The 12165-nt window shown below is 48.3% G+C and overlaps 5 protein-coding genes across 5 annotated transcripts; 3 read left to right on the top strand and 2 right to left on the bottom strand.

Annotated features, from left to right (window-relative positions):
• Nucleotides 1–905: 905 nt before the first annotated feature.
• I303_101118 (uncharacterized protein) lies at nucleotides 906–2177 on the top strand (the record flags this gene model as incomplete). Its single annotated transcript, XM_018404485.1, has 2 exons — nucleotides 906–1254; nucleotides 1564–2177. The coding sequence occupies 2 exons, from the start codon at nucleotides 906–908 to the stop codon at nucleotides 2175–2177; spliced, it is 963 nt and encodes a 320-aa protein (XP_018267139.1).
• A 430-nt stretch (nucleotides 2178–2607) lies between these two features.
• Nucleotides 2608–4434, bottom strand: I303_101117 (uncharacterized protein; the record flags this gene model as incomplete). The annotated part of the gene is made up of 4 exons (XM_018404484.1): nucleotides 2608–3145; nucleotides 3296–3468; nucleotides 3580–3871; nucleotides 4007–4434. 4 exons carry the CDS (start codon nucleotides 4432–4434, stop codon nucleotides 2608–2610), a joined length of 1431 nt encoding a protein of 476 aa, XP_018267138.1.
• A 395-nt stretch (nucleotides 4435–4829) lies between these two features.
• I303_101116 (uncharacterized protein) lies at nucleotides 4830–6947 on the bottom strand (the record flags this gene model as incomplete). The annotated part of the gene is made up of 8 exons (XM_018404483.1): nucleotides 4830–5080; nucleotides 5209–5716; nucleotides 5826–6149; nucleotides 6237–6364; nucleotides 6467–6581; nucleotides 6650–6737; nucleotides 6816–6859; nucleotides 6924–6947. The coding sequence occupies 8 exons, from the start codon at nucleotides 6945–6947 to the stop codon at nucleotides 4830–4832; spliced, it is 1482 nt and encodes a 493-aa protein (XP_018267137.1).
• A 937-nt stretch (nucleotides 6948–7884) lies between these two features.
• On the top strand, nucleotides 7885–9404 carry I303_101115 (uncharacterized protein; the record flags this gene model as incomplete). The annotated part of the gene is made up of 4 exons (XM_018404482.1): nucleotides 7885–8495; nucleotides 8585–8634; nucleotides 8710–8841; nucleotides 8920–9404. 4 exons carry the CDS (start codon nucleotides 7885–7887, stop codon nucleotides 9402–9404), a joined length of 1278 nt encoding a protein of 425 aa, XP_018267136.1.
• A 679-nt stretch (nucleotides 9405–10083) lies between these two features.
• On the top strand, nucleotides 10084–11877 carry I303_101114 (uncharacterized protein; the record flags this gene model as incomplete). The annotated part of the gene is made up of 2 exons (XM_018404481.1): nucleotides 10084–10449; nucleotides 10552–11877. 2 exons carry the CDS (start codon nucleotides 10084–10086, stop codon nucleotides 11875–11877), a joined length of 1692 nt encoding a protein of 563 aa, XP_018267135.1.
• Between the last annotated feature and the right edge of the window lie 288 nt (nucleotides 11878–12165).

The following is a 12165-nucleotide window of genomic DNA, read 5'->3' as shown; positions in this document are numbered from 1 at the left end:
TTCAACGGATCAACTTATCCTAGTCCGGCGCACGTACGACCCAAAGGACGCCTAGTGGATTCTCAACTTGACGACAAAGGAGGGCAAAATCGAGCCATTCTCACAGTTCTCAACCTCAGTCGGAGCTAGCCCCACTCGTTCTCGAAGTACTCCAAGAACTAGTACTGGATCACCTTATCCACCTTATCAACCTTTCTTCTTTCTTCTTCAACCATATCACAATCTTACATCTTCGACACGATATCTACTCCCATCTCCGCATCCCTCGGCTTTTCCCTTGTTCAACGCAACACACATCTTCTGCCTCGGTACAAATCCATCTTTGACTTCGCGATCAAACACCTTCAGAATATCCAGGTGATACAGTGAAGGAAATTTCCTTTATAGTCCCAACCCCTCCCATCACACCGACTGCGTGCAGGAGGGAACGAACAAAGTATAGAAATTCCCACACCACCCCTTCGACAGATCTCACATAAACGTGAAAGAGCACTCTTACCCCTTTAACCGTCCCTTTGTGTTGACACCCTTTACCTCTCACACGCACACAATACACACATACGACCTGAAACTCAAATTTTTCCCCTTGTGTGTCACAATCCCGATTGAAGCTGAAACGGCATACCCACCCAACAATACACGCTGCGAGACCGAACGAAATAGGATCTTCGTGTCAGCACATATAATTACTGAAAGGTCAGACGATCCGATCTTACAGCAACGTACATATATCGGCCATTCAGAACTGAAGTTGGCAATTCCTCGAACTCAACCAGAACGCAATTGACCTTGGCCTCTGCGAGACACTTTCCATCTCGATATAATCCTCAGCCTACTCCCGTCTTTCTCTTCGCCTCCACAAAGCGAAATCATAATTACACAGGGAAGTAATCGATTTACACAGGATGTCAAGTGGGATGTACGAAACCACTGTCGGCAGTTTATCGCTGCGTAAACTAGATTACTCATATCCCGGATCAGGATCAAGCGCACCAATTGCACACTCTAACTCCATTCCTTCCCCTTTTACCGATACACTGATCTTTCGACCTACCGCAATGAATACCACCAATCGTTCGTACTCGCCCAGGCAATCAACAGACGACGAGCTGGTCAACAATAGCAGGACCGCAAAGGAACGCTCTTCGCCCCCGTTATCTGGGCGAGTATCGAATCACCGGAATGGGAAGAAAGAAGAATTAGAGAGTGAGGATGAGTTCTTGAGTGTTGATGAGGAGATGGATGAACTGTCTGGTGAGTCATTATCCTCTCGCCTTTTATTGCACACGAAGTGTTTGCCGTCTCCTTCCTTTTATCTTCTCTCGTCACCTCATCGTCAAGCAAACAGCATCATATTCCTTGATCAATTTCTGTGCCTTTCTTTCTCTTCCATCATACAACGCCCCTCTTGACAGATCACCTTCTTCTCCATCTCTATTGTAGACCTTTCGCTCTTTTCGCATATATACCATCTCCGCTATCTGTCATCGTCGCTATATTGTATTTCTGATGGACGCCTTGTGCCCTTCCTCGCAGTCATGCTAATTCCCAAACCTTCCTCAGACTCCAAATCATCCCACACATCCTCCCGACCGGTTACTCCCTCTCACCAAGCCCACGCTCAAGCTCAAGCTCAGCCTCACGTGCAGATCCCTGCAAGCCGTTTCCGATCGGCATCGCCTCCAGGGGCTGGCTCGAAATCAACTTCGCCCGACGGGATCTTCGCCTTGGCTCATAAGGCAGAACGTATATTGGGTCTAGTCCCAGGAACGCTCGGCTATGCTAAGGCATGTTTAGAAAATGCTAAAGACGAGATCAAGCGCTTGAGCGAGTCACAAACACAAACACCTTCGTCGGAAGTATACCTTCCTTATGACCATCATATTACGAATGGACACCCAACTGGTCCCGGGAACGGGGCGGAAGAAAGGGGTCCCAAGAAAAATAAGATGCAAAGTAGAGCAAGAAAAGCGATGTCTTTCACGGGTTTCCCGAATTACCATGCCCCAAGTGTAGGTGGAGGTGGGAAAGTACCGAATGTGGTTCTGGGTCTAGGTAATAAGGAAGAGGAAGAAAGGAGGGAGAAGAGAAGGAAGGCTGCTGATGGGATCGTGTATTGGCAGAGGGAGATTGATAGGTTGGAGAGAGAAGAGAGGGAGAGGATGGGTAGGAGTTGAACTTAGAAGACTCACAATGAACTCAGATACGGGTGAGGAGGCAAATATGATAACACACACACACACACACACACACACACACACACACACACACACACATACATCGGAAACTAAGACGAGGCTTAGGAAGAGTAAGAAAGAGCTTAATCGAGTAATACTCATAGGTAAAGGAATGAAAGAAATAATCAAGATGAAAGACGGGGCGTGCTGAGGCATCGTCATTGTTGTGAATAGCTTAGTATCCAGTCAATAATCAAGTAGTCGAGTAAGAGGGATGTTGATCATCTCTCTACTGGGAGTTGGCGAAGCCTGTTCAAGTCGTAATTCTTACCTTTAATCGCGAATTGTAGGATACATCATTACTTTATTCTATGCATCAAATATTCGTAATATACTATACTACAGTGTCCATCCTGGGATTATAATCGACCTATGCAGGTGGATAATGACCTACCCAAAGAATCGTCGACACAGTCCCCCAGATCACAGACCAATATATCCAGAACCTACCTATCCCATTAAGCTGCCACTTATCTTCCCTCTTTCCCGGCTGTAGCTGAGGGATCTCACACGGGCTGTTGGCATCATCGTTCTTGATCTTCTTCCCGCTTCCTGACTTTGGTTCTGCTTCTGTAGCTGTTTCCGGCACCCAATCAACAGAGACGGAAGCGACATTCCACCAAATCACAGGATCGGTAATACATGTCCTCAGCAGGATCTGGACATGCGAGTTGAAGAGAATCAGACACATCATTATGATGTGATGTATATACAGAATCGTCACCGTTAATTCGTTATTGGCCTTGATGATTCCGTGTTGGGTGTGGTTTCTGTGTATTCTCTTGGTCCTGAGGCTCAAGGATTTGAAGTGCTTGATAGTTCCGAGGAGAGAGGTGATGAGTATTGGAAAGGGTAAGAGGATATTTGGGATGTTGGAGATTGTCCAGTAATTCAGGAATCCGATATTCCTAAGGTGGGGAAAGTGATTTATCAGCCTCCTGTGCGTGTACACGCTCATCGAAAGGCTTAGGACTCGTATTTCGACAGGTATCGACATAGAAGTGAAAGCAGGAATAGACGTAGAACCCATATGTATGAGGGATACTTCTCCGACTCACCAGTATTCCTTCTGCACAAACCCATACGCAAATGGTACTTTGCTCTCACACCAGGGTCTAGCCATCGATGGATCATGACAAAATGACTGATAAGCGTACACTTGGAAGACGAGGAAGGGTGATACCGTCAGAAGACAAGGGACGATAGCTGTCCACGAGCGGGTGAGGCATCTCTAACAGGGTGTAAAATAGGAAAAGAAGGCCCAGACTAGATCAGCTTTGTGTCCGCATTCGGAGTCTGACCTGGTTTACTAGTCGTCAATGTTGGGCACAACCCGACTCACCTTCAGGATAATTCTGCTGTCCAATGCTGATATCGGAATTCCATCCAGTAAAATCACCCCGCATAGTATGATCACGTTGAATATCCCTGTAGCTCTCGTAGCTGTCGAGCAAGCAAACAGGAATCCAGATAGGGTATACCGTCGTTTCGCAACTGCCAAATAGATACCCCCGAACGTCGTTAGGGCGTAGAGGGGCTCGGTGTACGGTAATGAAGGGACTGGGCTTGGGGGTATCATGTATAGTAACGTAGCGAGGAGGGCGAATCTGACGTTGAAGAGGTGTGTGGATAATCTGAATGAGACAATTCATTATCGAGATTAGCTCGGCATTGTACGGATGTCTATGTAGACATGAACGATAACCCTTGCACTTATAGGCTTCTACCAGCCTTTAGATCGATACATCTCCAAGACCGAGATGACTCACTTGTATAAAAGCACACAGCTCCCCACCCAGCATATAGAGCTAACTACCATCCCACCCCAGACCACATCTCCCACCCTCACCCCTGCACCTTCATCTGCACCTTCTATCCTTTTGAAGCAAGATACGACTTCCCCAGCGAGACGCAGGATCCCCATGAACAGAGGCTGAAATGCCAATTGTTGTTCGTGAGTATGTCCATCTTTCGCTATCGATACGAAGTGAATCGCATCCCATCGTAGACCCGGTAGACCCCCAGTAGACGGTTGATCTGCTGTAAGGAGGGTATGCGAAGTGTCGAAGGGAGGAATCAAGCTGGAAAGTATGTAGAGGAAGGCGATGTGGGAGATTCGGATGATAGCCGCTAAGAGGACGATCGACGTCGTTGGGTTGCGTTGGAAGACCACGGAGAGCCGTTGATACCGGGTCATACCATCCTTCCCCTGCGGTTCGTCGATGCTTTGCTTTATCATCGAAGCACAAATGAAAAGAAGAAGAGAAACAATCCAATACCTTGGTTGCAACAAACTCTCAACGCGAGCTGGTCGAGTACGTTGGTCAACCTCCACCTTACCATACGGTGTTTTTGAGGACACCATAGCCTCGAGCCGGGCAGAGCAGCAGATTGCAACCTACGCTACCCTCATCTCGCACCAAACGACCATCGGTACACAAGATAGCTTTCATACATATGACTGTGCAACACATACTCTATGCTGAAGTCTCCACTGAAGTCGCATTTCGTAGCCAAAGTCAAGACTGACTCAGATTGACTACATATAAGCTACGCGGGAATGTGACAGCTATGCTATGCATGTCTATACGTCTACACCATACTCAGCGCATCTTGCAGACCCGCAACTTCCATCACTCCTCCAACGAGATGCAAACTACCCGCTACCAACACCTGCTTCTCCCCGAGACCCCTGACAATATTGATAGCATGCTGGATCGACGCAACGGCATGCACACGCGCCGGATCGAACGAGGGGTTCAATTTGATCCATGAATCCCTCAACGCGTTCTGCGTTATCAAGTGAGATAGATCGTTCGGATCTATCGCTTTCGCATCCAGATCTACCCACGACGACAATCACAATGATCAGCTCAACTTCGAACTAAAGAACTATAAAACTCAATCGCAATAATCCCAATACCAGATGTCTCGAGTCTCGATATTTAAGGGAGGATGACGCCACACTCACCACTCTTGAAATGCCCATCCGTATACGTGACATTCGTACAGAAGATGATACTATCAAATTGTCTGCCCAACTCCTCTTTACTCATCCCCTGCTTCTTCGACCCGGTCGCCAGCAACTCATTCAGCAATGATTCTCCCGCTCGGCCTCCGGAACAGTTGAATATCAAGACATTCGGTTTCCTGTCTCCATCAAAAGCCCACTCGGCACATGATCGGAGGGACTCGATCGTATGTGCCCCGTCAAATAACCAGGTGATCTCCCCCTGCTGCACTTGTTGGCAACGTCCGGGCCAACGAGTCTCCGCCAGAGGCTTGACGAATGATTCGGGGATTCCTGAGGTCAGGTTAGATGTAGATGTAGATGATTGCGTTGGAGCTTGGAAAGGGTATTTCTGGATCGATAGGAATTTGGAGGATAATGCAACGGCGAGCGAGGCATTAATTAGTTGATGGGCGCCTGGTAAGCCCAGTGGGGTCGGGGATATCGTCGGTATGACTTCGAATGGAGCCTGCAGAAATCACTGTCAGCTCAGATCAGGTCCCGCAATCAGGCTATCCGGGCTAAAGATGCTTTGGTCTGATAAGACTGAAAGCTAGATTAAGGGAAATTCTACACACCCCATTCTTCTCTGCCACTTCCTTCAACACCTCCCCTCCTTGATCCTGCACGACGCTCAGAGCAGGAACGTCCTTCTTGTATATGCCCGCTTTATTCCTCGCTATCTCTTCGATCGTATTACCCAGCACAGCCGTATGATCCAACCCCAGACTCGTGATTCCCGTGACTATAGGTTTCGGCACGATGTTCGTCGAGTCGTACAGTCCTCCAATACCGACTTCTAACACTGTCGCCGTTATCCTCTCGGAGATGAACACGTGGAACGCAAGGAGAGTCAAGAGTCTGAAGTAGATCGGGAATTGAGGTGTCTGCGGTGTCAACGTCTGCCAAAAAGACGTCCAGCAATGTAAGCTTTATCCTTGGATCACCAAGGTGCTTCGATACCTGTATGGTTTCTGGGCCCTACTGACCTTCGGATCGTTCTCCAGCTTTTCCCACACTTCAAAGAAATACTTGGCGAACGCCTCTTCCGATATTGGTTCTCCGTTTATCCTGATTCGCTCTCGTACTGCACACAGATGCGGCGAGGTGTACAACCCTAAGCGGCGTATAATCATCAGCTTCAATTCTGACCTGGACTGGGCAGACGGGAAGGTGGGAGGGCAAAGATGAAGCCCTGACACGGTAGGACCAGACCAACCTATCTTGCCGCCTGGTATGTGCGTTCGCAAAATCCTCTCCGTGAAAGCCGATGTTGATCCCTTGCCTTTCGTACCCGTTATATGCACGACATTCAATTGATTCAGGTCATCGGGCTGCAACGAGAAGAGGTTTGCAGTCGGGTCAGTCCGCATTCCCCTACTCGTGTCAGAATGAGACCCACCTTGTACCCTATCTTGCGTAGATAATCATGCATCTCAGCTACGGCATATTCGTTCATCCGTCCGCCCGACTTCCGTATTGCCTCGATCCTACGTAAGTACTGATCAGCTCGATTCCAGTCCACTTCATTGTTGATCACCGATCTTAAGAGAGCTTATCCTACTAACGTAGCTGCATTGGATTGACAGGTATTCAATAACGAGATGGCCTCCTGTTTATAGCGATCACATCAGCTCCTGTATGTTGACGGACTCGAGGATGCTCGTTTGACTGACGGAATAGGTCTTGCTTCTCGCCATCTTGTACAATATCGAGCTTAGCCTCATGGACGTCGACCGATACCTTGATTTACAGTCCAGGCTATCCTTCTCGTTGTCGTCGGGCTTACTCGAGTAGCTGCATCGTTCATCGAAGCAGTTAAACCACCCTTAATTAGCTGATCGAGAAATCGTTATCTCGAGCATCCCCACTTTGATGACCACGTGGTCGATTGTACTACTCACATTCCAGGCACTGTCTGCCCCGCTCAAAATAGGTAACTCAGATAAATTCGCCACTCGGAATGAAATACCCTCCCGAACGTGTCTGTATCTGGAATCTCGCATGAATTCCAAATCGCTTGTGTATTTTATTTTGATTTTGGAATCTTACCCATGCAAAAATCGGACTCTGGTTTTGGAATACCAGGCCGAGTATATATGCTTAATCCCATGTTCACCCTTGCGCCCTGCGCCCTTTCCCCTTACCCCCTTGCGCCTTAACGAAGATCGGCATGAGAAAGTAGCCTAACATATCTCGGTGCAGCCGAGCGACCCGTCGTCATGTGTACTAAAAACCGTTCTTCGGGATTTCATTCGTATTGATTGACTGACACCTACGAGCTTAACGAATACAGACCATATTCATTCGTACGTTGAATGATGGATCCGTGATCCTCACCATCATCAATCTGCCCGTCTCTTTTCTTTCCTTGAAAACTTTCTTGAATGGACATGAGCTGGCTTGTTTGATGGATCATATATAAGTAATCATGGCCTGGACGCTTTCGCTTTGTTGAAACGGATATCCGTTTGTTCTTCTTCCTCCCATGAAGATACTCGAAGATCGAACACTATAATCTTGTGATATAGCCTACGCCTACACCTCACTGTTTATCCCTTTATCTCTCAAAGCATTGATCATAAACCATACCCACTTCACCAGTCGACGATCACTGTGCACCCCGCGTTAATACATATGTCCAACGACGCTCTCCTCGCTATCCCACTGTCTTCAAGTCGAGACATCTCACCCGCTTCTACGGCGCATAACTCAACTACCGACTTACTCTCACGCGCCTGTTCACCCCCCACAAGGTCTGTGTCCATGAAACGACCCTCCGAATCATCCTCTTCGCAGATTACGCGACGAGGTTCCGTATCTCACAGCCAGACTCCAGATCAACGGAATCAATCATGCGACTGCGATGGGGACGGGGATGACAACGATGGTGTATATTGGGAAGGTAGAAAACAAGTCCACGACGATAATAGCGATAGCGACGATCAACCTTGTTGCGAAAACAATAATGAAGAAATTCAAACCCAAAACCCAACTCGAACCCGAACGCGAACGCGAACGATCGTAGATGGCGGTAAGGAGCAAGTTGTCGAGGAGAAACATCAAGATCCGAACCAGGGTCAAACCCCACCAGCGCAGCCTGCAGCAGGAACCACTAATTCGATCACCAAAAAGAAAGTGATTTTCCAACCGTGGAAAAGACAAGATAAGTGGTCTGGATGGATGAGCGATACCGTCACTGCCAAGTCTCTGGTATTGTGCTTGATCATGCAGGCTTTCGCTACTGGGTGAGTTTGCGTTCTAGCCTAGCTATAAGAAAGGGCAACCCCGTCTCATTGATGGGTGACCGTTGATCACATTTGGTTTGTGACCGTAGAATACTGGACGCTACTACCTATCTTGATTTCCAGACATTTGCTTCGAATCGTAAGTGCATTGCTCCTGTGTTATATCATGCGCGAATACAAAAATCAATTCTGATCCTGGTCTGATGCGTTGTAGAAACCGGCAACACGATCCTTCTCACCGTGGCCATCGTCCGTGTCTCAGGCCACTTACTTCTCCTTACGGGAGTCTCATTCGCTTCTTTCCTCGGAGCAGCTTTGGTATTTGGGCATATCGGTAATTTCATCGGTACGTTACGTTCTGATTCACTGATCCTTATTCATCCACCATTTCACGGAACTCACATTGACTTTTGATCGATCATAGGCGTTCGAAGACGTATATGGCTCCTCATGAACGTCTCAGCCCAAATCATCTTCCTCATCCTCGCCACTATCTTCCTCTCCTCTGTCGGACCAGAGCAGACTAGGCTAGGAGAGAAACACGAATGGGTAATCATCTCCTTGTTCGCAATAATGAGTGGCGCGCAAGTAGCTTCTGCAAGACAAGCTTCGATCCAGGAGATCCCCACGGCACCAATGACCTCAAGCTACGTCGATCTGGTCTCGGACAAATACCTTTTCAGCGGATTCACGAACAAGAATGCCCGAGGGAGGAACAGGCGATTGGCTTATATCATGGCTATGATCATTGGCAGTTTCATCGGAGGTATCATGCATAAGTACGCGGGCAGTTGGGTGGTTGTGGTTGTCGCGATCGGATTCAAGTTGATAGTGTTAGCGTTGATGTGTGTTGCCCCTGCTGAGGTCAAGGAAAAGAAGAAGGAGAAAGGAAAGATTAATGCTTGTTAGGTCGGATTGTCTGCGTTGCCTTGATATTGTATTGTACATATACTTGGGTGTTGTCATTAACATGTTCATATTCGATGTCATCACTACGCAACATTGGTTGACGAGATACAGTGAGCTCATCCCTGGCGAGCAGTGCGTGAAGCACCGTGCATTGTCGAAGCAAATGAACGATTCAACACTGGCTCCTCAACCTTTATGCTTTACGCTTATAGATAGTGATTAAGCCTTAATCATGCATCTTGAGGGGTTTATGAGTGTCGCACCTCTAAGTCCGCTTGTATGGTAAACTTCGGACCGAAGTATGTCACTGGTGGAGAAATAAATCCGACACCGGTTGTTTGAGTAAACTCGCGTCAATCGATGTGATGATGTGATTACCATAGCAACAAAGGTATTCCCGGTTACTGACAAAGAAATTCGCCAAAAAAAAGTCAGCACCCGGTCCTCTTACCCCAAAAGTCAACAATCACTTGAGTACTTTCTCTCGCATTCTTCTCTTCTTCGCTCAACCTGCATACCCTCCATACGTATCGCATTTGGCCACCGATCGAATCCTCTTGTTCATCATCCCTTCTTGTACATGTTTTCTTGATCGATATACATAACACACCCAACCTACCTCAAGGGATTCAGGTAATTCACCTCGCCACCGACATCAACCGGATCTGACAGAATCAAGATGATTCCCAAGAGATCACCTTCTCCCGGTCCACCGACGATCCACTCCCTTCCACCCGGACACTTCTTATCCCTCCAACCGTCGTTCGCCCAGCCAACAGAAAGCTTCCCATCGGGTTTACCGTCTACCTTTTCTCACGAGTCAGGCGGTCAAGCGCCCAACACAGCTTCGTTAGCTTCGGCCGATTTCGAAGTCGATGTCAGGACCGGTTTCTTGCCCGGTTCAAGCAACATCGCCCGTCTCTCAGGCCAATACGAGATATGGGAAGAAGCTCTGGACGCTGCTCGAGGTGCGCATACGGGAGAAGGATTGATAGTTGGCGGACAAAGGGAGAAGGAGCGATTATGGCGTGATGCGCTCGATTCGGTATGTCGTGTGATCTCTGAAAACTTGCCAAATCACACATCTTTGCAGCACCAGCACCATGATGACTCCAGTCAACATGCTGACGCTCCATTCTGCTTATAGATGCCTGTTGTCGACACTACCGGTCTCCTCTCATCTCTACCACACCTGCGACGAGCACACGTAGTCCTCACCTTCCTCGCCCACTTCTATGTCCACACCAGTCCCGCCTCTTCAATCCCCGAACCGACTCCTATCCCAGCGTGTATCTCCGTGCCACTCCTTACCGTCTCGCCATTACTAGGTCTACCGCCTGTGCTCACTTACGCAGATACCGTCTTATACAACTTCTTACCTTTCAACCCATCAATCGCGCCTTCCGTCAAGTCGAACCCGCCAAGCGAAATTATCACCACCTTCACCGGCACTCGAAGCGAAGAACAATTCTTCTTGATCTCAGCATTATGCGAGATCGCAGGAGCCGAGGCCTTACGACTGATGAGGCAATCGCTCGACGAGTTGTTCTTGGCCGACGAGAAGGCGCTCCGACGATTGACCGTTTACCTGAAGAAACTGGCTCATCAGATAGACAAGATTAGCGATGTCACCATGACGTTGATGCAGGAAGTCGATCCCGAGGAATTCTACCATCTGATCAGACCGTGGTTCCGAGGTGGTGATTCCGACGGACCTGCTTCTCTCGGATGGAATTATCTAGGCTTAGACGAGGACGTAGAACACCTTACTTCGGTGGCGGAAAGTCGTAGTACCGTGGGCAAGAAAGGGAAGTTGTTCTCGGGTCCATCGGCGGGTCAGAGTTCACTTATCCACGCTATCGATATTTTCTTGACCGTCGACCACTCGCCGACGGCTGAAGAAAGGGAAGAAGCCCTGAATGCTATTGAACATCCGGACCAATCGAAAATCCTTGTCGATTCCACACCTGTCTCTGCCGACTCCCCTCCTCCTGCTGCAACTCCTGCCCATGGCCATGGTCACGGTCACGGCTCTGCTCCAAAGGGAGAAGCAACATTCGTTCAGAGGATGTTACAATACATGCCACTACCGCATCGATCATTCATACTCCATCTCTCCACACACCCGAATCCACTCCGACCGCTAGTTGTGCACTACGCCCACTCGCACCCTGCTTTGGCGACGGCTTACGATGGCGCCCTAGAGGCTCTCAGGAGGTTTAGGGAGAAACACATGCGTGTGGTCTCGCTGTTCATAGTCCAACAAGCTAGAAGACAGCCCTCGGAACGAGTCAGGAAAATGACGGGCCTTGCACCGTTAACGGAGGAAGAGATGGTTGAGCAGAAGGAGGTCGATATCAATGAGATAAGGGGCACTGGAGGTAGTGCACTGTTCAAGTTCCTCAAGAGGTGCAGGGATAATACTACGAAAGCAATGGTCCGACCTAATGCGGCGGGCTACGAGCTGCAATAATCATATGAGATCAGAAACCACCAAAGCAGGTTTTTGGATTTCTGATCAGATCAAAGATATAATAGAACATAGACATACATATAAAAGGCGGGAAGGTATGAAATCCTCTCGTCACCCGCTCGAAGCGAGGATATTTTGGGATCGGATCAAGCAGGATCAAGCATAGACATTTCAACGGCATTTTCGAGTCATTGTAAAGTAGGAATTGCATATAAGTTGTACTATATTTGTAATATTATTGGATGCCTAGTGGGGTTTATCTTTATATGCATAGTCACACGGTGATTT

The sequence above is a fragment of the Kwoniella dejecticola genome, chromosome 1 (assembly GCF_000512565.2).
Source record: "Kwoniella dejecticola CBS 10117 chromosome 1, complete sequence".
In the NCBI taxonomy this organism is placed as follows: Eukaryota; Fungi; Basidiomycota; class Tremellomycetes; order Tremellales; family Cryptococcaceae; genus Kwoniella; species Kwoniella dejecticola.
This window is presented reverse-complemented; position numbering and strand designations above follow the sequence as displayed.